This window comes from Tiliqua scincoides, chromosome 2, assembly GCF_035046505.1.
Source record: "Tiliqua scincoides isolate rTilSci1 chromosome 2, rTilSci1.hap2, whole genome shotgun sequence".
NCBI lineage: Eukaryota > Metazoa > Chordata > Lepidosauria > Squamata > Scincidae > Tiliqua > Tiliqua scincoides.
The window spans coordinates 241985032-242012923 of record NC_089822.1 but is presented as its reverse complement, the minus strand read 5'-3'; the positions used below and the strand labels follow the sequence as shown (position 1 = coordinate 242012923).

The following is a 27892-nucleotide window of genomic DNA, read 5'->3' as shown; positions in this document are numbered from 1 at the left end:
TAAGCATAGGTAGTAATAAATCTTTATTACAGTCATAAGACCAGCCACACTAAGCATAGGTAACTAAATAATTCTCAGAATTAGATTACTATTACGAATTCATTAGTTTAATATATTACTATAAGAATGCACAGAAGGCTTTTATATATTTATGTGTGTGTTTAAAACACACATATGATTTTTCAGAGCCTGAAACAAGGGCAATATATCCGGGCAATACACTGCCCCATCTGTCTGCATGTAATTAAACTACAGCCCCTCTTCTACCCCATGTACATCCACAGTAATGTCAACTATAAGAACTCATATATTCACCCCTTTCTAGGAAAAGCAAAATGTTCAGGTGCGAATGGTCAAAGAGTTTATGCCTGGCTCCTTGTCATCCAATTTCTGGAGCCTGAATGAAGTGCAAAATAACATTTGCATTCCTCAGATGATATATTTACTTTTCACTGGTGGGGCTACTTGCAACTATTTCTGATTTTTTAAAATTCTACATTTGTTTTATTTATAATAATAAAAAGGAAAAAGAAAGAAAAACACAATAAAAAAGAAAAGGAAAAACAAACAACATTAAAAAATACATTAAAAGTACATACTTCTTATTATGTAGTGAGAGCAAAGTCGAGCATTCTAATTACTTACAGCTTTATAACTTAATAATCTAAATTTCCACATTATATTTCAAACAGCCCCTCTTATCTTCCTATTATAAGCATTCCATTTCAGATTGCTATTTCAGATAACAGTTCTCTATTACTTTAAATCTAATCTCCAAATCACAACTCATTAAATCATTAAAGCATCAACTCTGATTTTTTAAGTTTACAGATAACCCAGAATAAAGCTCTGTTGCACCTGTGCTTGGCAGCTGGAGAAACCCCTGCTTAACTAGAGTGGCCAAATGGACAATCTCAATATTGACTAAATTTTATAGGAGCCAGCACTGCCTATAGTCTGTGAATGGGCAATCACTACCAGCTGCAAGAGAGCAAAGCGCCTTTTTTTCCTTCCAAACTTCTGCTTGACCATATGTCCTAGCATTCTGCATCCATGATTGTGTATAGTCTAGGAAATGTGCTAGGTCTTCTTATTTTGCATCAGCTTTTCATAGTCCAGGGACTCATGGACTGATCCTAAGCAGTTCTAGTTCACAGGTCAAACATTCCAGGGAGTCAGAAATGCATGTTCCCAATTTGTTCTTGTGTAACCTACTATGTCAAGGGTCTTAATACTCCTGGATACAGCAGAGTATAGTTCCTAGGCAAAAAGCCAAACACTGAATACAAGTTCTTGCACACATTCACCTGACTGGCCAAACACCAAATAGGTGGGTGTACAAGTACTCAGGGCAAATTGCCGTGCGGGTAGATGGGACTCGTCAGCCTAGGAAGGCAGCTCATCTAAGAGAAGGAAACTCTGACCTCAAACCTCCACTGCCTTGTGGATACATCCAGTTGTGGAAAAGGCTTCAGGAGTCAACCTCGAGGCAAAATCAGGAGCTGGAGTCCCTTAGGCAGTTCATGGCTGAACACAGTCACGTTCTGGCAACTCCTGCGACGCCGCTGGAACCAACCGTATTGGCTTCTGCCTTTCCATTGGACCATTCCAGCGACGTGGAGAGGGGGGATTTGCTGCATGGGTAACAGCCTATCCTCCATACCTTCTTTACCCAGGCACTGGAGAGGACACTCCAACTTCGCCATACTGCGTCGGCACAACACGGGAAGCAGCAGTTTACCGGTTATGTTCCATCTAGAGCTGGAAGAGGCCCTAGGTCCAACACAGAGGAAAATTGCCCCTCTGAAGTCTGCCACAGGCGAGGTCATCCAGGATCGGGCGCAGCAGATGGAACGCTGGGTGCAGCACTACTCTGAGCTATATTCCAGAGAAAATGTAGTCACCGAAGAAGCACTGAACAACATTGAGTGCCTGCCTGTGCTGGAAGAGCTTGACAGTGAACCAACCCTAGAAGAACTTCACGTGGCCCTGGACTCCCTTGCCTTTGGCAAGGCACCTGGAAAAGACAGCATCCCTGCTGAAGTCCTAAAATGCTGCAAAGAGATCATCGTCACTGAGCTGCATGAAATCCTCTGTCTCTGCTGGAGAGAAGGTGGAGTACCTCAAGACATGAGGGATGCAAACATCATCACGCTGTACAAGAACAAAGGTGACAGGGGTGACTGCAACAACTACCGCGGCATTTCTCTCCTTAGCGTTGTAGGAAAGCTGTTTGCCCGAGTTGCACTAAAGAGGCTCCAGGTACTTGCAGAGAGCGTCTATCCAGAATCGCAGTGTGGATTCCGAGCCAACAGGTCCACCACTGATATGGTATTCTCCCTTAGACAACTGCAGGAGAAATGCAGGGAACAACGACAGCCACTCTTTATAGCCTTCATAGATCTCACAAAGGCTTTCGACCTGGTCAGCAGAGACGGCCTCTTCAAGATTCTCCCCAAGATCGGATGTCCACCAGGCTCCTCAGCATCATCAGATCTTTCCACAAGGACATGAAGGGCACTGTTGTCTTCGATGGCTCCACATCAGACCCTTTTGACATCCGAAGCGGAGTGAAGCAGGGCTGTGTTCTTGCACCAACCTTCTTTGGGATTTTCTTCGCTGTCCTGCTGAAGCAGGCCTTTGGAACTGCAACAGAAGGCATCTATCTCCGGACCAGATCAGACGGAAAGCTCTTCAACCTCTCCAGACTGAGAGCAAAATCCAAAGTCCAGCTGAAATGTCTGCGTGACTTCCTCTTTGCCGACGATGCAGCTGTCACTACCCACTCTGCCAAAGATCTCCAGCAGCTCATGGATCGTTTTAGCAAGGCCTGCCAAGATTTTGGACTGACAATCAGCCTGAAGAAAACACAGGTCATGGTTCAGGATGTGGACTCACCTCCCTGCATTACAATCTCTGAGCATGAACTGGAGGTTGTCCATGACTTTGTGTACCTTGGCTCAACGATCTCCGACACTCTTTCTCTCGATACCGAGCTAAACAAGCGCATCGGTAAAGCAGCTACCACGTTTTCCAGACTCACAAAGAGAGTCTGGTCCAACAAGAAGCTGACGGAACATACCAAGATCCAGGTCTACAGAGCTTGCGTCCTGAGTACACTTCTGTACTGCAGCGAGTCATGGACTCTTCGCTCATAACAGGAGAGGAAACTGAGCGCTTTCCACATGCGCTGCCTCCGACGCATCCTCGGCATCACCTGGCAGGACAAAGTTCCAAACAACACAGTCCTGGAACGTGCTGGAATCCCTAGCATGTATTCACTGCTGAAACAGAGACGCCTGCGTTGGCTTGGTCATGTCGTGAGAATGGATGATGGCCGGATCCCAAAGGATCTCCTCTATGGAGAACTCGTGCAAGGAAAGCGCCCTACAGGTAGACCACAGCTGCGATACAAGGACATCTGCAAGAGGGATCTGAAGGCCTTAGGGATGGACCTCAACAAGTGGGAAACCCTGGCCTCTGAGCGGTCCGCTTGGAGGCAGGCTGTGCAGCATGGCCTTTCCCAGTTTGAAGAGACACTTTGCCAACAGTCTGAGGCTAAGAGGCAAAGAAGGAAGGCCCATAGCCAGGGAGACAGACCAGGGACAGACTGCACTTGCTCCCGGTGTGGAAGGGATTGTCACTCCCAGATTGGCCTTTTCAGCCACACTAGACGCTGTGCCAGAACCACCTTTCAGAGCGCGATACCATAGTCTTTCGAGACTGAAGGTTGCCAATACAATTCAATACAGGCACGACCCAGTAGGCACCACCACACCTTCTAACAGCCAGTCCTTCAGCCTAGGGGAAGCTGAAGTCCTACAGGCTAGTTCCCCAGCTCTTGCAAGCACTGAGCTCCCTAAACTCGCTCATGAGGACTGAGGACTCAAGCCCCAAAGCTCTACTTCATTTTAGTAGAAGCCCGAGGGCCCAGTCCTACCCAACTTTCCAGCACTGATGAACCTGAAATGCAGTCTCATGGTAAGAAAAGAAATGTTCCCTTACTTTGAAGAGACCTCTGTGATAGCCCCGCTCCCCCCAATGATGCATGGTTGCATCAGCACTGGAAAGTTGGATAGGATTCGACCCTGAGTGGCCTAGGCTTTACTTAGATGAATCCAGTTTCTCTGTACTAACACAGACCCAAGCATGCAAGTATAAAATAATTTTAAAGAGCAGAATTAAGATTACATGTTACTTTGAAAGGTATTCAGGTATTTCAGAGAATAAATACTTTACACACAGAATGCTAAAACAATAGAAAAGAAAGAAAGCAGGGAGGCTTGTAAAAGAGGGGACAGGATCTGACGTAATAATAATAATAATAATACAGGTATTTCTATACCTTAAGCACAGATTACCCAGCACAGATTACCCAGAGATCTCCAATAGATCCCCATCCTCTGGCCCAACCCCTGGATTAATCAATCTCTTAACTGGCCAAGGCTGCAATCTTAAACAAATCTACCAGGTGGTAAGGCTACAATCCTATCCACACTGATCTGGGAGTAAGCCCCATTGACTATAATGGAACTAAGTAGACATGCATAGGATTGTGCTCTACACCCCCAATGAACACAATTGGATTTCCTTCTGAGAGAGTCTGGTCCAACAAGAAGCTGACGGAACATACCAAGATCCAGGTCTACAGAGCTTGTGTCCTGAGTACACTTCTGTACTGCAGCGATTCATGGACTCTCTGCTCACAACAGGAGAGGAAACTGAACACTTTCCACATGCGCTGCCTCCGACACATCCTCGGCATCACCTGGCAGGACAAAGTTCCAAACAACACAGTCCTGGAACGTGCTGGAATCCCTAGCATGTATGCACTGCTGAAACAGAGACGCCTGCTTTGGCTCGGTCATGTCGTGAGAATGGATGATGGCCGGATCCCAAAGGATCTCCTCTATGGAGAACTCGTGCAAGGAAAGCACCCTACAGGTAGACCACAGCTGTGATACAAGGACATCTGCAAGAGGGATCTGAAGGCCTTAGGAATGGACCTCAACAAGTGGGAAACCCTGGCCTCTGAGCGGCCTGCTTGGAGGCAGGCTGTGCAGCATGGCCTTTCCCAGTTTGAAGAGACACTTGGCCAACAGTCTGAGGCTAAGAGGCAAAGAAGGAAGACAGACCAGGGACAGACTGCACTTGCTCCCGGTGTGGAAGGGATTGTCACTCCCGGATTGGCTTTTTCAGCCACACTAGACGCTGTGCCAGAACCACCTTTCAGAGCGCGATACCAGAGTCTTTCGAGACTGAAGGTTGCCAATATATATATTTCTATACCACCTTTCTTGGTCCTCATATTTCTCCTCAGACTTTATTCAAGGTGGTTTACACAGGCAGGCAATTTAAATCCCCGTAGGGATTTTTACAATTTGAAAGAAGGTTTCTATCTTTCAAGAAACCACAACATTCAAGATGTTTCTTTCATGATCTGGCCGCACATTCTGGCCTCCATCCTCCCACGCTCAGAGCAGATGGAATAGCTTGGCTCAGCTTGTCAGCTGCTTCAAGGTCGCACGGTGCCGGTGGCCTCGAACTGGCGACCTTCGGATGTTATCTTCAGGCAAATGGAGGCTCAACCCTCTAGACCAGACCTCCTGCCTGGGAGGTCTAGACCAGATGTACACCAACCATCTAGACCAGACGTACACCATTGCCTGCTCTGGTAGGTCTGGCAACGGCTAGGGAGCATTGCTGCCTCGCACAGCAGCACTTCCAAAATGGCCACCAACAGAACTCTGTCCCACTGTCACAATGTGCTGCAGCCAACAGCCCAATCCTGCATAGGACTGGGCTATTGGATCCATCTAGTCCAAGTCCAAGAATGTATCCACCGCACTACCCTATTCACTCTCCTCATCAATCAGCCTGAAGCCTGGGGTTGTGAACAGGATCGCAGATGAAGCAAAATAATCGTCTTTTTCTGAATCCATTTTGGATAGGCAGTAAAATGAGATCTCATCCCTAGCTACATCTGCAGCTCCCTGTTATGTTCTAGGTACACACACACAAAAGAAAGCAATTCCATTTTCTCCAGTCTAGCCTCCCATCCAACAGGAAGAAAGAAAATAGAATCCCCAGAGAGTCACTCAGCTAACTTGCGTGCTTTGACATCAAGCTTCCGGCATGAAACAGATGTACAAAAAAGATGACAATGAAGGACAAAGTGTGCCTTGACTCTCATGAGCTTAACTCTCCCTGGGGATTACCAGAAGAATTAAGCCCATTGTGGTTTCAACAATGACAAAACACTATTCCCAGGAGAAAGAGTCCTAAGGTTTACCCGTCACAGGTCAGATCAGCTGCCAGTGAAATTACCACAGATCACGGCTACCATATTAGCCAAGGATTAGGATGACTGGTTGCTTCTCACTTTTATTTTAAAAACATAGGAAGCAGGAAGGTTACAAACCATCTACTTTGCCTCCCCAAACCTCTTTCCTTAATAAGGAAGCTTTTTGGAACTGCAAAATAGTACAATCTTAAACCTTCAGAGCAGGAACAGAATTGGAAGGATGGTCTAGTAGTACACTGCAGAGTAGGAACTGATCACAACCAATCCCAAAGGCACAACTCTACTGTGCAGTTCTATGCATAGGTGTCTTGGTATCCGTTCTCGGACCCCTCCGCAGATGCCAAAAACCACAGATAATGTCCACAGTTTCAGCACCATTAACCCCCCCCCCCCCCCAAAAAAAAGTGACTTCAGAATGACCCTGGAGCATGAAAAGATGCAACTTCCAGTTTCACGATTTCCCTCAGGAAACTGGAAATGACATTTTTTCCCTTATAAGGCATTCTGAGGCCCGGGAAGTTCACCAGGAGTTAGGGCCTCAGAATGCCTTATAAGGGCAAAAACATAACTTCCGGTTTCCTGAGGGAAATGAAGTCACATTTTTTTGTGCTCTACGTGCATTCTGAAGCCTGCAGAGACCGCAGGCAGACATGTGTGGCCTCTAGGGGCTTCAGAAAACCCTCCAGAGGCGACCACAGCACAGCTCCACTCGTCTTTGGAAGGTTCAGGTTGGGCCAAGTTTGGCTCAACACAGGTCCGGGGCACCAGTGTTGAGCCAGATCTGCAGATGGAAAATCCGTGGATAAATAGGCTCAACCTGTACATGTCATATGATTATTTTAAAGCACACTTTGCACACATTTTGTTACTACAAAGGTGTGCAGGGAAGACTCATGTGTGCTCCAGTAGTCCCCTATTTTCCAAGAGTAGTTCCCATCTTCTGGAATTTGGCTCTATTCCTTTGTACCTATCCCAAATCTATTTTGCGGGGAGGCTGACACAGATTTCAGCTCAAGCTTTCCTTCAATTCTCTAGGAATCAAATCTTAGAACGGGGAACAGATGCATCCTGTCTTTATTGCACACTTAGGAACACTAAGCACTCTCTAGGTTCACAGGCTACAGCTGGTAAAGCTCATTTTGAACAGTTAAACAGGATAACATATTACAGGGCAATTATGTTTTTATGGTGGAACACCCATTTTGCTTTTAAAGCATGTGGCAAGACACCAGCTGTGGCTACTGTAACTCTTTCTCAGATGTCTCAATACATTAGGGGGGTGCAAATGTTCACTGCACAGGTATGCCAAATGAGCAGAGACTGAGCAGGAACTCACTGCCCCTACTCTTGGCACCCATGCATTCCATTATATGCACACACTACATTCATATTACCAACAACATCCAAATGTGATACAATAAATGGGAAATGTAGCTATGTCATACAACTTGAAGACATGAGTGAAGTTTGGGTACCATAACTGGACTAAAGTTTGGTAGAGTTCCCAGAGGCCTGATAAGGTTGCCATGGGAAGCAGGCTGTATCTGGAGTGCGCAGCATCCCAGACTATAGCCACTGACAAAACCACAGAGCTATTGCCTGTGTGGATTTTCATTTATTTCCATTTCCAACCAATGTCATCCCAAAGGCTAAGACGAAATTATAGTGTGTCAAAAACCTGAGCAAAAGAAACAGGAAACTGTGATTCTCATGTATGTCATCATAAATTACATCATAAAGTTCATGGGGAAATGTGCACATTGGGCATGCAGTAACATTCAGGCTCTTGCTTCCGAATTTGTACATCTGCTACACAAAACCGAGGTTGCAATTCCAACCACACTTTCCAGAGAGTAAGCCCCACTGAACAAAATAGGACTTACTTCTGAGTAGACCTGGCTAGGATTGTGTCCTTGGTTCATTAATGTTTGAACTTCCTGGAAACTATGAGGCTTGCATTCAGAAATGAGTTTTTGAGAGCTCTTGGAAAGCACACTATTTCTTCCCAGAATCGCGGGTCTGATGAGATCCAAGGATCAGTGGTCAGGAGAGGCCTTGATCCTACAGATGGTGTACAGTTTCAGAGAAGAAGGGTCCAGCCAGGGGTTGTTTTTTCTCTAAGGGAACCCAGCCATCAATGTCCGTGTTGGTGAGGATTCATGTTGAAACTAAGCTGAAGGCCCCAAGCAGGGAAAGACATTGGAAGAACTAAGTGAGTGTTGTTCTGCTGGGTGTGTCTGGCATTGATTGATTAACTGACTGCCTGATTAAGCTTTTGCCTGAGGGAAGAAGAAGGAGGGGCAGGTTTTCCCCCTCTGGGAAGAGGAAGGGGGGGGAGAGACTTTCTCTGCTCATTTGTTTGCTTGCATGAGAAGAAGCTTTGGAGGAGACCTGCCAAGTTTGTTATGGAAATATGAGAGCATAACTCTAACTTTACAAATCTAAAACTTGTTGGATTACAAATTAATCGTTTTGGAATATAAACTCTGCTTTGAAACACTCAGTTTCGCTTTCCTGTGGAGATCTTGGAGTGCCTGTGGAGAGGGCTGGAGATCTGCATTTCTTTGTTTTGCAAAAGTGGTTTCATTGTTTTGAACTCCTATCTGACTATCTCCTGGAATGGAATGCAGTTGATATAGCAACAAACTTAAGCAATAAAACCAAGATAACAGAATAAGAAGAATAGAACATCCTGGACATCTAGTGGATTTAAAAAGACATTGCAAGGATAAGAACAGGACTTGACAAGTGAAGGAGGACAATACGCTGAGGACATCCAGTGACGTTAAAAATATTGCAAGGCAAAGGTTTATTTGACTTAAAATTTCCTGTGTTGGTTTTTATGGGTGAACACTTAAGATGATGTGATGTGCTGTATGGGAAACTGATAGTGATATATGTGATAACAGATATTTCAGTTTTACAGGAAAGAAGATATAAGAAGGAAGAAAAAGGATGACAGGAAAAGGAGTGAAAGTTAGGGGCTCTCCTGCCCTGGAGTCAAGCTTGGGAAAACTTAACACAAGAGGAACCGAAAGGGAAAGATTGGAAGCAGACAATACAAGACAATATAGAAAAATTAGTGGTGATGGGACAGCAGCGCACAAATCAATTTCTGCAGGTTCAAGCTAGTCTGGTTGTTTTAACTACACAGCTAAATGATCTTAGTGTGCAACTGAAAGCCGTTAAAGACCAAGCAGATGAGAATACACAAAAGATTATAAAATTAGGAAAAAAGATAACAAAAGATCAATCTAGAATACTGGAGATAGAACAAAACCAGTATGATGGAGAGGCAACTTTAATGGAAATCCAGACGGAGAGTGCAGCTGGAGTGGTGAGAATACAAAATGTACCAGAACAGAAAGGGGAAGATACACTCTGATTGGTGATTTAATATCAGAGTGGATCAACACGCCAACAGAGGAGATACTCATGGATCTGGATTCAGCGAGAAGAGTGAGCACTTTTTATCTAAGAACACATGAATTACCAAGAGAAATCCATGTGAAATTCATCAGAACTTTCTACAGAGATAAAATATTGAAGATCTCACAGGAAAAGGAATGGATGGTGGCAGGTAGCAAAGTGAAAATTCTGAGACATGTCCCATGGAGAGTGAGAAAGAAGAGAAAAGAATATGAAGAGCTAGCAAAATTTTTAAGAGGAAAGCAAATACCATACAGATGGCTTCTTCTGGAAGGTATGTTTTTTCAATTCCAGTCACAGAGATAAAATATAAATTCAACAGAAAATTTAAGAAAGAATTTTTTGAGTACAGTGATGAAAGGTGAGATGAGAAATGAAGAAAATGAGGAACTGAGAAGAACTAGAAAGTGTAGAAATGGAGCTGGAAGAAAAGAAATCAGATGATTCAGAGATAATGGAGGAATCAGAGAAGGAAGAAACTAGAGAGGCAAGGAGGCACTCACTGATAGTAACAAGAAGAAGACAAAAAGAGAAGGTGAATAGTAAAAAGAAACATGATGGTTAAGGGGAGATGGAATATTTACTCTGTCAACATAAATGGCTTAAATACACCTCAAAAACAAAAGAGTCTTCAATTGCAAAAGTTATTTGCTTAATATTATCTTAGATATTATAGATAAAGAAATATTATATAATAAAGATATTATAGATAAAGAAAATGATGTGTATTTAGTTATTATATTAACTGCTGTAAGGATTTTATATGCTAGATACTGGAAAGATATTAAAATTCCAACGAAAGCTGAATTAATAGAGAAAATAATGAAAGTGGCGGAAATGGATAGGCTTACAGAGATTTTGGATCAACAGCGCAAACCAACACAGATAAGAGCAATGGAGACCATTCTATGCTTGGTTGAAAATGAAGTTGTAGATGTATAAGATAGGGCATTTAGATGAATATATTGTATATATATTATACAGGATATGATATGATAGATAAATGATATTAAGAGGCTAAACTAGAAGAGGAACAAGATTAGAAGATATGTATTGATATATTGATATATGATTGCCTGCACCCTCCAATGGTGTGTTTTTGTGTTTTTTGTGTGTGTTGTGTATTGAGTTTGTGTTTGTTCATATTTGTTTGTTTTTATTTTGGAAAATTAAAAAGAAAAAAAAGAAATGAGTTTTTGAACTAGAGTTTTTTACCATCTATCTACAACTATCACTTTGTGTTATTAGCCACTCACGAAATACCGTCAGGGACAGACGGGAGAATGGAGAGACCAGATCCATTTTCAAACCTCTCCCCACAATGCTCCACATTCTCCCCTTGGCTTGTCTATTCTCTGTCTGGTTCTCCAACAGTACAGCCACGCTGGGCATCAATTTTAAATAAAATAAATAATACAATAATAGTCACACCTTCTGTGCACAAGTACACACTGGAGACTGAGTGTACACAGTGGACGTTCAGGATGGTATATCCACAAGGCATGACACAGTGGAGAACCGTTCTGACAAATTGCTGCAGATTGCCTACTTATTGTATTGGCAACCTTCAGTCTCGAAAGACTATGGTATTGCGCTCTGAAAGGTGGTTCTGGCACAGCGTCTAGTGTGGCTGAAAAGGCCAATCCGGGAGTGACAATCCCTTCCACACCAGGAGCAAGTGCAGTCTGTCCCTGGTCTGTCTCCCTGGCTATGGGCCTTCCTTCTTTGCCTCTTAGCCTCAGACTGTTGGCAAAGTGTCTCTTCAAACTGGGAAAGGCCATGCTGCACAGCCTGCCTCCAAGCGGGCCGCTCAGAGGCCAGGGTTTCCCACTTGTTGAGGTCCATCCCTAAGGCCTTCAGATCCCTCTTGCAGATGTCCTTGTATCGCAGCTGTGGTCTACCTGTAGGGCGCTTTCCTTGCACGAGTTCTCCATAGAGGAGATCCTTTGGGATCCGGCCATCATCCATTCTCACGACATGACCAAGCCAACGCAGGCGTCTCTGTTTCAGCAGTGAATACATGCTAGGGATTCCAGCACGTTCCAGGACTGTGTTGTTTGGAACTTTGTCCTGCCAGGTGATGCCGAGGATGCGTCGGAGGCAGCGCATGTGGAAAGCGCTCAGTTTCCTCTCCTGTTGTGAGCGAAGAGTCCATGACTCGCTGCAGTACAGAAGTGTACTCAGGACGCAAGCTCTGTAGACCTGGATCTTGGTATGTTCCGTCAGCTTCTTGTTGGACCAGACTCTCTTTGTGAGTCTGGAAAATGTGGTAGCTGCTTTACCGATGCGCTTGTTTAGCTCGGTATCGAGAGAAAGAGTGTCGGAGATCGTTGAGCCAAGGTACACAAAGTCATGGACAACCTCCAGTTCATGCTCAGAGATTGTAATGCAGGGAGGTGAGTCCACATCCTGAACCATGACCTGTGTTTTCTTCAGGCTGATTGTCAGTCCAAAATCTTGGCAGGCCTTGCTAAAACGATCCATGAGCTGCTGGAGATCTTTGGCAGAGTGGGTAGTGACAGCTGCATCGTCAGCAAAGAGGAAGTCACGCAGACATTTCAGCTGGACTTTGGATTTTGCTCTCAGTCTGGAGAGGTTGAAGAGCTTTCCGTCTGATCTGGTCCGGAGATAGATGCCTTCTGTTGCAGTTCCAAAGGCCTGCTTCAGCAGGACAGCGAAGAAAATCCCAAAGAAGGTTGGTGCAAGAACACAGCCCTGCTTCACTCCGCTTCGGATGTCAAAAGGGTCTGATGTGGAGCCATCGAAGACAACAGTGCCCTTCATGTCCTTGTGAAAAGATCTGATGATGCTGAGGAGCCTGGGTGGACATCCAATCTTGGGGAGAATCTTGAAGAGGCCGTCTCTGCTGACCAGGTCGAAAGCCTTTGTGAGATCTATGAAGGCTATAAAGAGTGGCTGTCGTTGTTCCCTGCATTTCTCCTGCAGTTGTCTAAGGGAGAATACCATATCAGTGGTGGACCTGTTGGCTCGGAATCCACACTGCGATTCTGGATAGACGCTCTCTGCAAGTACCTGGAGCCTCTTTAGTACAACTCGGGCAAACAGCTTTCCTACAACGCTAAGGAGAGAGATGCCGCGGTAGTTGTTGCAGTCACCCCTGTCACCTTTGTTCTTGTACAGTGTGATGATGTTTGCATCCCTCATGTCTTGAGGTACTCCACCTCATGTCTTGAGGTACTCCACCTTCTCTCCAGCAGAGACAGAGGATTTCATGCAGCTCAGTGACGATGATCTCTTTGCAGAATTTTAGGACTTCAGCAGGGATGCTGTCTTTTCCAGGTGCCTTGCCAAAGGCAAGGGAGTCCACAGGCGAGGTCATCCAGGATCGGGCGCAGCAGATGGAACGCAGCAGATGGAACGCTGGGTGCAGCACTACTCTGAGCTATATTCCAGAGAAAATGTAGTCACCGAAGAAGCACTGAACAACATTGAGTGCCTGCCTGTGCTGGAAGAGCTTGACAGTGAACCAACCCTAGAAGAACTTCACGTGGCCCTGGACTCCCTTGCCTACTTATACTGTACACATATTTATAGTGTAGCTGAGTTCAAGTAAGGATAGGGTAGGGGAGGAACTGTTGTTACCTTAGTAACAGATACATGCAGCAAAATGGTCCTCGGGATTGAAAAATGTCTTGAAAGAACATAATAGTACCTATTGTACTGGTTAAGCTCTACATTCATGGAGAATGTACATTTGACAGAAAGGAGGAGGTCTTTCTCCAATTAAATGATCCTATCCCCTTCAACAGCAACTAGTGCAGGTCCGAGGAGACCCATTGCTGAGTGGGAGGCTTATGGAGTTGTAAGGGGGTCATAATCCCCCTTTCCCTCCAAAGCCTCCCAATTTCCCCCCCCCTCGCTGGATACAACATTCCTGTTTTTTGTGCAGTGGGGGGGAGGGAAAGGGTAGGATTGGGCAGACTGATAATTATTTTGGTAGCTAAATTAACATATTTCATTGTTTCTGTCTGAAAACAAAGAGCAGATCTGTCAGCTTGATTCTAGTATCATAACCAGTGTTTCAGGAGATGAACAAAAGTTACAACTTGTAATAACAATCAAAGTCACAAAGGCTAGATCAGTGATTTTCAACCTTTTTCGTCTCACAGCACACTGACAAGGCACCAAAATGGTCAAGGCACACCACCAGGTTTTTGACAATTGACAAGGCACACCATGCTGCAGTGGGGGGCTCACATCCCCCACTGGCCCTATTAATAAATGACCTTCCCCCAAATTCCTGTGGACCACTCGCGGCACAACAGTGTGCCATGGCACAGTGGTTGAAAATGGCTAGGCTAGACTATAACCAGCTACAAAGAGGCCAACACCAGAAGGGGACGCCACCCACTACCATTCCACCTAAGTATGCTGCAGAAGTAATGTTCAAGGAAAAGCTGCTTTTGTAATGAAAAAAGTGGGAATCTATGTATAATATTCCAGGGACAACATAACAAGAACATTTGAAAGTCTGTCTTCACTCTCTTTTGGTCATGAGAAGTATGATTAGAAGAAGGAGGGGAGGTAAATACTCCAAAAGGTCAATATTTATCTAGTGCTACATCCTTTCAATGCGTGCAACACTCTAATCCAAATAACTGATGGCAAAGCTCTTAACATACGTCTTTTATTAGAGTGTTTAAAAGATTGGCTTTTATGGGGGGAAATCACACATTTAGAGAAGTGTACTGAAGAAAGATTGAAATGTTTGATTCAAAAAGCTTAAGACTGAGTGCTCGAGAAAAAAATTAATGTAGAGAAAATAAATTTTTGAACTAAGGGCCCAATCCTATCCAGCTTTCCAGCACTGGTGCAGCCACAATGCAGCCCCAAGGGAAGGAAACAAATATTCCCATACCTTGAGTAGGCTTCTGTGACTGCCTCCTCATCACAGGATGTAGTGCATGCCCCATCGGCACAGCTGCACCTGCACTGGGAAATTGGATTGGGCCCTAAGTCTATCACAAAAACCAAATTAAATTAGCTTGAAAAATCAAGAACAACTTATTAATAAACTGCATTAAATGAGGAGATAAAAAACACAATCTGAAAAAAGTATAGTGAGCTGGAAGGTGCTGAGGATAAAGAATGCTTGCCCTTTCTTGGATAATGAATTGCCAACTGAGGGCCCAATCCTATCCAATTTTCCAGTGCTGGTGCTGCTGTGCCAATGGGGTATGCACTGCATCCTGTGTTGGGGAGGCAGTCTCAGAGGCCTCCTCAAGGTATGGGAACATTTGAAGGGGTCCCTTACCTCGAGGCTGCATTGCAGCTGCACTAGTTCTGGAAAGTTGGATAGGATTAGGCCCTGATTTGTTAGATGAACAAGACAGAGTTGAGGCTGCATTCTGGTTAAAATTCCACTCTCCTGGTTCTGGAAAGCATCTGGTATACAAGGACCAAACTAGACAAAAACATTTGACCTTGCATGTTTTGTTGCTGTTGAATAGCAGCTACAAGCCCTTCAAGCTGGATCACGATACATGTGGAAGGGGGGGGAATGTAATTCTTTGTCACACTGGGACCCTGATCTGGATGACAGGCCTCTATGGTTGTGATTTGCAAAGTGGTGCCAATGGTATCTTCACTTCCAGGGCAGCAGCAAAGGGGGTTGGGAACATAGGCAGTGGGCTGGGGGGGGGGGAGAGTCCTATCATCTCTCTTTCCTTGACCCCCAGCTGCTATTTAACTATGGCAACAAAAACCATTCTGACCCAAGCAGCTTAATGGCCCAATCCTATGCAGGAATTCTGCTGATCACATTCCATCAATAGAAGGCTCAGGTACAGCTGACAATGTGGGCAATGGGGCTGTCGGTGTGAATGGCTGGCAACTGCACATATGTGCCAGCAGAGCTGTTAGGTTGGCAGCGCAGGTGGGCTGTGTGAAGGGAAAGGGAGGATTGGGACAAGGAGGGGGAGGATTAGGGTGGGAATCAGGGCCAACTGGAGCATGTCAGTGGTGGTGCATAGCAACAGCTCTACTGATGTCCTACGTCCCCTTTGCAGCCTCAACATGCCCTCCTGGGTTCACTTGGACTTGCCCCAACCGAAGAGCTGATGCAGGTCCAAGTAGACCTGCTGGGATCATGGAGCAGTGGAGCAGCTTTCCATTACATCATGGTCCCTGGCCAGCCCACAGCATGCAGCAGAGCTTGTACTGGTGCTGCTGCAAGCTGTTTGCTACATGAAGCAGAACTGGGCCATGAATCACACACGGTCATTCTGTGTATTTCTGGTAATGGACTAAAGAAACGGATCCAAATAATTGCATGGGACTAACCAGTATTTAAAATGGGCAATTCATACATTTAGGCACTATCAGATGTCCTCTGAAACACTCAGAAAGGCAGACTTTTAATTTCTGTTATTTCTAAACTTCAAGAGAAGCACATTAGTTACAGATGATTGTAGAATAGATTTTTTTTTTAAGGGAAACATGCTGTATGTCAATACTACTGAGGGAGGCAATTTATTTTTGGAAAAGCTTAAGGACATTGGTGTTCTAGGCAAGCCAAATGGCGATGTTCACATGTCATCTTAATTATATAATTATAAAGCTGGAGGTTTTGTCTGAGATCTGCGATGATTTAATACAAGTACAAGTTTTTCCCTGTTCTCACAATTGGTTGATTTGAAGATAATATATTTTGTTGCTGGTTAATGTTTGCTTGTTTTGTTTGTATGGGGTTTTTCGGATTGTTATATCTTGATCTTGGTATAATTCTGGAATTTTTAAAAATGCCCATAAATAACAATAACTGCAGCAGCCTGGGTTTGATTCCCCAGCCCCGGGACTTTCTACTACTGAGACAGCCTCCTCCTCCCACCCCCCTCCCCGAGGAACAATCTCCTGTAGAAATTACAGGAGGAAAAACCACAATAACGCACATGCACACAGATTTGACACCTGCAATCACAAACACCTCCCTTTTTTAATGCCTCTCTGGATGATTATCAACTGCTGTGCTAACTCTCAAACACTTGCTGTGCAAGTTACTAGAGCAAACGTTTATCTAATACCGGTTGATTCTCATCTTAGGTATGAGGTCATAGCTCAGTCACACACAGCACCTGCTCTGCCTGCAGAAGGTCCTAGGTTCAATTCACCCAAGCAGCATCTCCTGGTGGAGTTGGGGAAAAGCCCTCTCTGAAATGCTGGAGAGCCTCTGACAGTTGGTGAGGGCAATACTGAGATAGACCAATGGTCAAGCTCAGTATAATACAGCTTTGGACGCCTATTTACATGTGCTGAAGCATGTAGGGACCTACAGGAGACAACTGGCATTTGGAAGGAATATTAACATACACTATAGTAGTGAGAAACAATTGTCACTGTCAGGGGAAAGTCATGGGAAAAGTCATGGGAAATATTTGTTGAGGGCCTGGCAAAATGACAGAGGAAAAAAAAAAGCAGAAGGAATGAGTGTGGGCACACAGAAGAAAGCAGCTGAGGTTTTGCCTAAGGCCTAGGTAGTGGTTGAGTAAAAAGGCAGGACTTGGGGAAGCAGGGAAGAACACATTTGCTGGAGCCTGGGCCAAACCATCAAGCAAAAATGCCAAGGTCTGCTCATTATGCAAGGACTCATCTATCCTCAGGCCCTCAGTTTAAAAACACACTGCTGCCACTTGGCAGTATCTTGCTCATATGGGAAGACTTCCTAGGCTCACACTGCATTTTTCTTCTCTCGCCGCCACCCCCTCCCCATCGCCTCTGCTACCAGAGTGCTAAGGTTTCAATGCATTCTTGCCTTCCACTCACATTTCAAATTGGGTGACAGACACACCCCTCAAGTCCCTCGGGGTCCTCAATCAAATTGTGCAGTAGGACAAAGTTCTGTGATAGTTTTCCAACACCCTGGAAGGTACTTCTCGCCCCCCCCCATGCTATGAAGAGAGCTAAAAGAAATAAGAACATAAGAACAGCCCCACTGGATCAGGCCATAGGCCCATCTAGTCCAGCTTCCTGTATCTCACAGCGGCCCCACCAAATGCCCCAGGGAGCACACCAGATCACAAGAGACCTCATCCTGATGCCCTCCCTTGCATCTGGCATTCTGACATAACCCATTTCTAAAATCAGGAGGTTGCGCATACACATCATGGCTTGTACCCCGTAATGGATTTTTCCTCCAGAAACTTGTCCAATCCCCTTTTAAAGGCGTCCAGGCCAGTCGCCATCACCACATCCTGTGGCAAGGAGTTCCACAGACCAACCACATGCTGAGTAAAGAAATATTTTCTTTTGTCTGTTCTAACTCTCCCAACACTCAATTTTAGTGGATGTCTCCTGGTTCTGGTGTTATGTGAGAGTGTAAAGAGCATCTCCCAATCCACTCTGTCCATCCCCTGCATAATTTTGTATGTCTCAATCATGTCCCCCTAGAACAATGCATCAGAGCACCAACAAAGATGAACCATTTCCAGTTATCTAAGAGATCACCATTTGTCCTACTTCCTTTCATGAACTCTGAGATCTTTTCACATGTCAGGTTTGACTCTCCTTTGTGTTAAAGCGACTCCTAAGGCAAATGTTAAAACCTGCACTGTTTTGCATGTAGATTCAATCTGCTTCTGAATTCTCTATTGCGTGAACCACGTCTACAAAGAAGAAAAAAGGACACAAGATGCTCAGACTGACAGAATTGAATGAAAGGTTGTGGAGGAGCCCCCTCCCCCCAAAAAAGATGTGGAGCATTTGGATTTTAGCATTTTCAGGGGTTTCTTTGTTACTTCAAGCAGGATATAACTTATTTTAAAATGCTGCTACTTGAAAAAAAAACACAAAACATTCAGGGTTAACTTTTAAAATATATAATGCCTAAAGCTGAAATATACAAAATTATCTCAGACCTGCTGCGAATGTCAGTTTAAAAATAGCTGTACAATCTGTTAGGAGCACTGATTATGGGGTAGCTAAGAGGGTACTCTTCCTTAGCATAGAAAGAGAAAAGGTTAAAAAAAAACCACACACACACACACACACACCCTTGTGCTTCCTTGTCACATAATTTTCTTCTTCTTTTGGAGACCGCCATTATTGCTTCCAATTGATGAAACTAGGAGGCTCATCAGTGGCCAAGAGAGCTGCTACAGATTTTCCTGCCAGCAATAATGCTGTCTTATGGATTGTGTGGGCCCAGCTAGACTCCTACACCTGCCAATTGGCTACTGGCGGCTTGACAGAAACAGATGCTGGGCCTGCCATGCGCTTTCAAAACAAAACCATTTCAGTTGCTAGCCTAGAGGTGTGCCTCTCCTGAAACAGTGAACGCAAAAAGTATTTTGACATGCCATATCGTGCTTTCAACCTTTTTTTTTTTGCCAAAATAAAAATGACACCTGTAAATCCACAGTAAAGGCTGCATGAATCGTTACCACTCCTGACCTCTCCCCCCAGCAGCAACAGATGGTGATTTTTATCTGCTCCCTTACCAATGTGCTGAGCGCAAGTGTCACAATACTCGGCGTACAAGGATTCAAAACAGTTGCAGCAATATGGCCGTCCCTCCTTCATGATGTACCGCTGGCCACCCAGCACCGTTTCACATTCAAAACAGCAAAAGTGCTTCATGTGCCAATGCCTTCCTTCAGCCTCTGTGCATTCGTCAGCAAAGATAATCTGTGGAGACAAAAGAAAGGTGTCAGGCTTAGAACAGGTATTGTTAGTGTTATGTTGCAAGCTCAGTTCTCCTTTCATGTATTTTTAGCTCATTTTAGCAGCCTGGCTGCTCAGAGACCATTATGTTTAGGCCTCTTGATACTTCAGTTCTACTTCTTTGCCACAGCATGAGAAACTGAAAGAGTTGTTAAAATGGGTTATATATGATACAAGGATAAAACTTAGTGTAGAATGACACACTTCCCCCCCCCCCCCGCCCCAGTAAATGAGGGCCAGAAATAAAGGCCTATAAAGTCACCAAGAGTCGGACATGACTGAATGGATAGAACACACACATGTATGTGGAATGCGGCTGGACATGAGATTTTGCTTGGGGCAAAATCTGACTGTGATTTGGACTGTAACACTTCCATGACAAAGATAAAAAAAAAAGGGAGGATGGGTGTCTTCTTTCTTTTCTAGTTGCAAACAAATGATGACCACTGTTGAGTGATCAATGGGACCTGCTTCCAGTGGAACATCAGGACAATGTGGCTTTAAAAAATGGCATTCACCTTGAAAAAAATGGCAGCTGACTAATTTTTTGCATGTGTGTTTTACCAATACTCTCCAGCAATTGTATTATGTTGTAGGCGGGCATATGGTTAAAAAGTGGCTGCTGGGAGGCACTGTTACAAGTAGGATTACATTTCTTAAAAAACAGAAATGAAATGGACAAACAAAAGACTATGAGTTAAAATTTAAAAAAATACAAAAACAAAATAAATGAAAAGCAAAACAATTAAAACAAAAGCATTTTTTGTGCTCATGTCTAACCAACAGCACGTGCACTTCAAGGCTGCCTTCACTCATGCAGATGCCAACTTAGCAAACAGGAACCATGGAACAACATGTTCTCTTTACTTTCCCTTACAACACAGAGACACATCCTACACTTCAGAAGTGCACTATTAAACAAAGGGAGCTGGATCCTCAGGAAACAGAAATAAGTGTGCACATATTGTGCACTTCTGAAGCACAGGTGGAGAAGGAGGGATACACTTGTGACTAGGCAGGTCTGAATCATGACTAGCCTAGAGCTTACATCATGGAAGGCCACACCTGCAATTAGATAATACTGGCACACCACAGGAATAGGAGTAGGACACATGTCTAGGCATGTGGCTTGAGACCACAAGGCCCTGCTTCCAATGTTAGATGTAAGGGAAAACAAGACAGAGTGCCAATTTTGAACAAGCAGTGGCTGTACAGGTTCTCTTGGGGTGGGTGGAAAAGAAATGGTTGCTCTGAAACAGTGGTGGAACAGTAAATGCTCACTGAGGGCAGCGGAGTCCCAGAAAGGAAGGAAAAGCTGTGGATCTGCTGCTCACAGTTTTGCCTAGGTTCAGATTTTGCTGGAAGATTTTGGTCACCTGAAGTTCCAGCGGGAATGGCAATGGCTTCATGCAGTGCCAGCAAGTCACAAAATGTGAATGCCATTAGCAAAGCAGAATGCAGCCAGCCAGCCAGCCAGCCAGCCAGCCAGACAGCGCTACGTACACATGTATTCAAGCAGCACACATTCAAAGAAAAGAAAAAAGTATCAGGGACAAACGTGTGAAACTGGCTTCAGAAATTTCACATCTTCCCTTATGTACAAGCAACTAGAGCCAGATGCAAAGGTAAGCTGGCAAGTTGAAATTGGAAGCCCGCAATTCATCATCGTGCACTCCATAATCACCAGAACAAGTGCAAGATGCCCTGCCGTCCTCCCCCTGGCCCCAAAAGCACTACAGAAATTTGGCTGGGCTTACCTCATCACATGCTGCGCACCGAGGCTTGAGGCATTCCGCGTGGTGTCGGCCACAATAAATCTTCCCGTCTTGATAGAAATAGATAAGGTCCACCAACAGCTCGTTGCAGACACTGCATATGAAGCACGGTGGGTGCCAGCAAACACCATGGCCTGCTCTGGATGCAAAGACGGCTATGTCACCTCCGTTGATTTGGCCTCCGCACTGTTGAGATGCGTAAAAACAAATAAGGAACCAACTTCAAGAAGAAAACAGTGATCTTTTTCATGACAGCATTTGAAAGAAGATACACTGTTGCAAAATGTTAAAAAGACTGATCATGCCCAAGGATTCCTGGTTAAGGAAAACTGGAGTACTGTAGTACTTTCTCTGGAACAGAGATTATGCAAATGAGATTATGTGCTCATATAGTGGCATACCTGGGGAGTCAAGGAAGACAAATGCCCTGAGCCAGGCTAGGGGTGTCGCACGCGCCACTATTCACACCCTGTGGTCCCGCCCCCGGAGCCTTTAGTTCAGAAGTGTTCTAAGGGACGGGGAAGCAGCGCACTGCCTCCCCAATCCTCAGAAGGTCTTGTAAAGGCCTTGAAGGACTGAAAAACAACAAATCTGGTTTCATAGAGGAAACCAGAAGTGATGTTCTAAAGCCCTTAAAGGGCTGGGGAGGCTTCCCTGGCTCTCAGAATGCTTTCTAAGGTCATTAAAAGTCACTACCAGTTTCCTCTGTGAAACTGGAAGTGATGTGTTGAACCCCTCCACGAAGCCTTTACAAGTCCTCTGAAAGGTTGCGGAGGGTGTGCCCTGCATCCCTGGGTCTTCAGAAGGGAGGCAGGGGGTGGTAGTCCATGGAGGGTAGGGTGGCAGCTTGCGGTCCTGGCCCCAGATGGTACCAGGGCCAGCATAGCCACTGTGCTCAGCATAGGTAAGTGAGTTCTCTCACAGGCCCCCAGTTAGTTACAATTCAATGGTTATTGTTGGTGCACTTCAAACCCTGCCCCAAAATAGACCTGGCTTGAAGTAAACAAACAAGAGATAGATCACAAGATAGTTCTTGCAACCTTCTGTTTTTTTCCCCATTGTCTTGTAAAAAAGTCTAGGCTCCTTTGATGCTCGGGAAGGATGCAGCTCCCATGATACAAACCCCAGAATGTTGGTGTTTTTCTTCTTTCAAATTCTATTTTCTCCTATTAAAGGGAGAAAATCAGAAGAGGGAAAAGGAGCTTGTAGTATGATTTGCTCCAGAAGTTTCTGTATCCAGTAATAAGTAAAAACTTTGCCTAATGCTCTTTCATGCCCAGATTGTGGTTTGAGTTTATAAAATCAACTAACAATAAGTCTCAGAAAGGTTATAATTACTTGTTCATTCTAGACTGGTGGTAAGAATTTCTTCCAGATAAATTTCAAAGTATTTCTATCATGTGTGCATGTTATATTGGTGGTAGCCTGGGATAAGGTTAGTAATTTAAACTGAAATATTGGCTCTAGGAATGGAATGGCATTTTACACAAATTCAATTAATTTTCCAGATCGAAGACTGGAACTACTGTGTGCATCCAAATCAAGTTTGGGAGCTGATTCAGCAACACAGCTTTTAACACCGTGACACATGTAACTTTCCCACTAAATAAAAAATATACATCTAAGTATAAAAACAAGTATTGCTGGAATTTGAAAGTGAAAAGTGTAGAAAAATATAATTTTGTATCCAAAGTTTGCTATTTATAAATCTCTTTCAGTGAGCATCTACTAAATACATTTCTGCATTTATTAATGCTTTCTGCTGTGCATTTTGATGCTGTGGAACCAAAGTGCAACACGCTAGTAAATGCCCCCTTGACGCTGGCTATCATCCAGTTGCTTTGATCAGAGTTTTGTGTTGCAGAAATATTTCTGATCCACACACTGTCGGTCATGCAGGAATTGACCTTGCCTGGCCTTCCCATCCTGCAAGAACTTGGGGGCTTTTTCCCCATTGGTTCTCTCCCTGGATGGAGCTTAGCCAGCATTCCACTGGCATTCAAAAGCTGCCCGCCAGTCTGATATGCAGAGGTCCTCTCTTGCTGCAGGTCCTTCTTGCTCTAATTACTCACTAATAAAAATGGCCCACGTTTTACCCATATCCGTGTCTCACATGGTCATTGGGGAGCGCATGGGCAGACCACCTAGCTCTCATTTTCCCCTGCAAATTAAGGGCCCAATCCTATCCAATTTTCCAGGCCCAGTGCAGCTGTGCCAACGGGGCATGTGTTGCATCCTTTGGTGGGGAGGTAGTCACAGAGGCTTCCTCAAGGTAAAGGAACATTTGTTCCCTAACTCCAGGTTGCATTGCAGTTGCACCAGTGCTGGAAGGTTGGATCGGATTGGGCTCTTAGTGAGGGAAATTGTCTTCTTGGCTGCACGTCAGGAGCCTTGGACACACCACACTGCCTAGCTACCCACATGTGACACTCACCCCTTAGGAGAATATAATTAATAAGCATTTATACTGAACATGTTTTCCAAGGTCAAAACAAAGAACAGACCCTTCTGCTGTCTTCCCATTGCCTGCCATTATAGAATGACCCCAAACTAATACAGCAATAAAATGTATTAAGACTTGTTAAGTTTGCCCTTGTGAAACGATTCTACAGCAGAGTAGCATTCTCTGAGAATCAAAGAACCACCCAACAGAAAAACCAGGGGTTGACAAGATGAGCCTACCTGCTCACAAATGGCTCCTGTCATGGTGACGGGGAATGGCCGGACATTGCCCCTACCCAAGTTCTCCCTTTTCCTCTGATTACTGAAGAGTTTGAGTTCCCTCTTCTCTTCCTCATCCAGTGAATTACAATATCGAACCTGGACATAAAATAATAATGCTTTGCATTAAACAAAGAAACCATAAGCCCTGGCTTTCACTCCATTATGTTCTTTTAACAAAAAAACAAAAAACAGTGGACAACTTAGCAGGGCTCATCCATTTTGGCTCACATAACCTTGTAACATCATGAATCACATGAATTCAGCCAAGAATGTGAAGCCAGCAATTCTCCCTCCCTCAGAACTGATATCAGACAAATGGAAAAGTGACATTTAAACTTGGCAACCCCACACTTTCAATGTAAGTAGACTTATCACTGCAGTGTTTTTCCTCCATAAGGTGGGTTTGGACCCAATCTGCAAGCTCTCTCCTCTTATTGCTATTACTTCTGCTGCTGCGAATTCTCCTGCAATTGCTCTTATGCTTCTTAATGATATTTACAGAATGATCATGGCCCTTGGATAGTGGGGTCAGAGATAGGGCAGGTCTATGGATTAATATCATTGATAGAGGGGACCCAGGAGTTGCACCAGGGTATCAGAAGCACAAGACAAGGAGTCAAAGAACTCAGCAGAGTCAAGAAGACTTTGCTGCTACCCAGCAAACATTATAGTCCTTCCTATCTATATGGGGCCAAAGGTCGGCATGGTTGGGTGGGGTCAGTGCAGAGCATAAGAACTACCCAGAGGGATGTTCAAAGCCATAGTTCTGGTGGTTCACCACATGAGGCAGCTGCATGCAGAAAAAAGGGTCCCCAGTTTCAGTCCCAGTGGCTTTTGCCACACACTGCTTCTCCAGGTCTGGGGACATTTCTTACCTAGTACCTAAAAGAGACTGCCACCTCAGATGCAGACACGCCTGGTTTCCTTAAGTCAATTAAGTAAGGCTATTGACCACATGACTGAGAAGGGATAAATTACTTTCTGATGCAACAGACAGGGTTCTACTGTATTTAAAAGTAATTCAGTGATACTCAAACAGCTTAAGAAGCTTTTGTACAAAACTTCTGGTTGGTCTGTAACTCCTTGTTTGCTTTGCACACTGAAATGCAGCTTAGACTCAAGGCCAAAACAATATTGTCAAGATGATTAAATAAATTTTCTTCATTCATTGCCTTGTGTTTAAATGATTAAAAGCTACAATTTCTCAATGCAAAACCCCAGGCAACTGCAGGGAAGTACACACACCAACAAATCTTGTAATGCTTGGAAAGTAAAACAACTTTAACAACCTCATTCGCCTCAATCTCACCATGCCAGCAGGTGATGTGTAAAAAGTAGTCTAGGTACCTTGGTTTTCATCTGAAGTTTTTTTTTGTTTTTTTTTAAACAAGGGTAGTCTCAGGGGCAAACTACAAGTTACATTATTTATTGCTTTAAGAACATTTTAATCATTTCTGTTCCACCTATTTTCAAGATTACAGGGTGGCTTACAATGAAGAAGTGGGCAATACAATAAAAAAGCACATCATAAATCAAACAATAAACATAATGATACCAATAAATAAAACAACAAACAGCAATCCACAGAAGAACAGAAAAGCAATAACCAAAAGCAAGATGAAATTAAAAAGACCTTCTGAAAGTTCAGTAGATGGGGGAAGTACTAAGCTCCAGAGGGAAAGAGTTCCAAAGGCCAGGCACCAAAACCAAGAAAGCTCCACTGTGGGTTGTCACCAACTGAATTTCAAAAAGTGACGGTGCCCACAAAAGGGACACTTCAGATGACCAAATAGGATGGACAAATTTTCATGGATGGGACGAGATAGTCCTCCAAGTATCTAGGTCCCAATCCATTTAGACCTTTATAGGTCATCCCCAGCACTTTAAATTGTACTTGGAAGCACTAAATGTGCTTAATTAATTATGGGCACAATCCTAACCCACTTGCCAGCACTGACATAAGGGCAATGCAGTTCCAGAGTAAGGGAACAAACATTCCCTTACTTTGATGCGGCCTCTGTGAGTGCCCCCCAACTGCAGGATGCAGCACACGTCCCATTGGAACAGCCATGCGAGTGCTGGAAAGTGGGTTAGGATTTGGGCCTAAATGTGTAGTTTGGACCTGTGTGTTCTTTTTTTTTAGAAGTTAAACGGCAGCTGGTCCCACTGAAAACAGCATCCTCAAAGCCCATATTGACAATATTTGGCCCCCAAACCATAGGTTGAACATACAATTCCATCAGGAAGCATCCTTCACTGCAACATGCAGAACATGGAACCCAATCCTGAAACTTTGGTTCCTATCCATGTCCTCAATGGGTAGATATGCTTTAGTAGTAGTAGTAGTAGTAGTAGTAGCAGCAGCAGCAGCAGCAGCAGCAGCAGCAGACTCCAAAAAGTAGGGGGGATATGACCCTCTTCTGCTGCCAAAGTCACTCCCATCACACTTTTTTCAGCTTCACAGATCCATAATTTGTCCTAGCTCCCCCACCCTATCGCTGATCAACAAACCCCCTCTTAAAAGCTGCAGAACTGAATGGAACCTTCATGTTCTGAAGCAGAATAGCTTTGAAAACAAGATCCTGTGGACCAATGACAGGAATACTGTGGCCCTCATGCACTCTTGCAAACTTTGCAGAGCAGTTTATCTGGCTACAATTGGAAAGAGAAGGCTGGACTGGATGGAAACTGGCTTTGCCTAGACCACAAGCTGGGTGCAACGTTAAGGTTGGGTCTGAGCCCCACCTACAGCTACATTTGCTGCCATAGCATCAGTTTTACAGAAGGCAAGCAAATAAGGCTGAGAGACAATGGACTTGGTCAAGGCCACAAACTGAGTATAAAGCAGAGGCATTTCCCTTTCCAAAACGTACCAGGACCAAACCAACCTTTTCTGCAAAGATTGGTGTTCCATGCTCTAAAGTGCTCTCTGACTTCACCCTTCCATGTTGAACTTCCCATGGGAAAACAACAGGGACTCTGAGAGGAGTTTTATCAGGGGCTACAAAGTTTCTTTTGGGTCCTTTTCCAAGGGGGGAGGGGAGGGACTGAAACAGGGCATGGGAAGGGTAGTGACAGCTGGAATAGTCTTGGGAGCCCAGGTCTACTGGGCTTCCCAATGCAGAGCCCAGGTCTACCGGCCCATGTTCCACTGGCAACTAGATACAGTAGTATGGAAAATAAAGCACACTAGTCTCTCTAAAATCATTTAAATATAGAAAATCATTGCAGAAAATTATAATCACTGTATTCAGGCTCACACTAGAATGGAAACAGTCCTATATGTACCAAAATGTCTGCAGCAGCTGTAGTCCTGCAGCTGTGTCCCTGAGCTCCTATCCATTCCTTCATGGTTAGTGAATCCACAAGCCACAAGCCAAAGAACTACTGCAGCAGGCCAGTTTCCTTCCAGATTTGACACTGTGTTAAGGAGTGCCGTGTAACCCCCCTGCTAACTGGTTAAGAGGCACTTTTTCAAGTGGGTGCTCCTCTTTTATTTAGCAGGGAGAGAGTAATTGGCCCACCTCACCCCCAGCAGTGTCTTTTCTAGTGGCTGTCTGCTGGTGTTGCATCTTTTTAGATTGTGAGCCCTTTTGGGACAGGGAGCCATTAGATTTATGATTTTCTCTGTAAACCGCTTTGTGAACTTTTTGTTGAAAAGCGGTATATAAATACTGTTGTTGTTGTTGTTGTTGTTGTGTATGCATTCCTCAATTTGGTGCATTAGGCCTGTGGCAGCAAATATAATATATATTTGGAAAATATAATATCCCAGGAAATTTCTGGGCTCCCTCCTTTGGTTCTTGGGCCCCCTTTTTGATTCTGGGCCCAGGTACAAATTACCCTCTGTCCTGGGCCCTAGAAAACAAACTCATGCATATTCACAAAGCAATGCACTGCTACTTCTTCATCCATGCAAAACTGACCTATGGAAATCACTGTTGCAAGGTCCCTGAAATGACTTTAACCAAGAATTCAACAA

General features: G+C 44.4%; 1 protein-coding gene across 1 annotated transcript in view; it reads right to left on the bottom strand.

Annotated features, from left to right (window-relative positions):
* PRICKLE2 (prickle planar cell polarity protein 2) overlaps window positions 1-27892 on the bottom strand; it is a 127206-nt gene that overhangs the window by 31461 nt on the left and 67853 nt on the right. Inside the window, exons 4-6 of the mRNA XM_066616984.1 lie at window positions 23869-24006; window positions 21169-21372; window positions 19189-19375 (exon numbers count right to left, since the gene is read on the bottom strand). Of these exons, the coding sequence (XP_066473081.1) occupies window positions 19189-19375; window positions 21169-21372; window positions 23869-24006 (529 nt within the window). The remainder of the gene's footprint in view (window positions 1-19188; window positions 19376-21168; window positions 21373-23868; window positions 24007-27892) is intronic.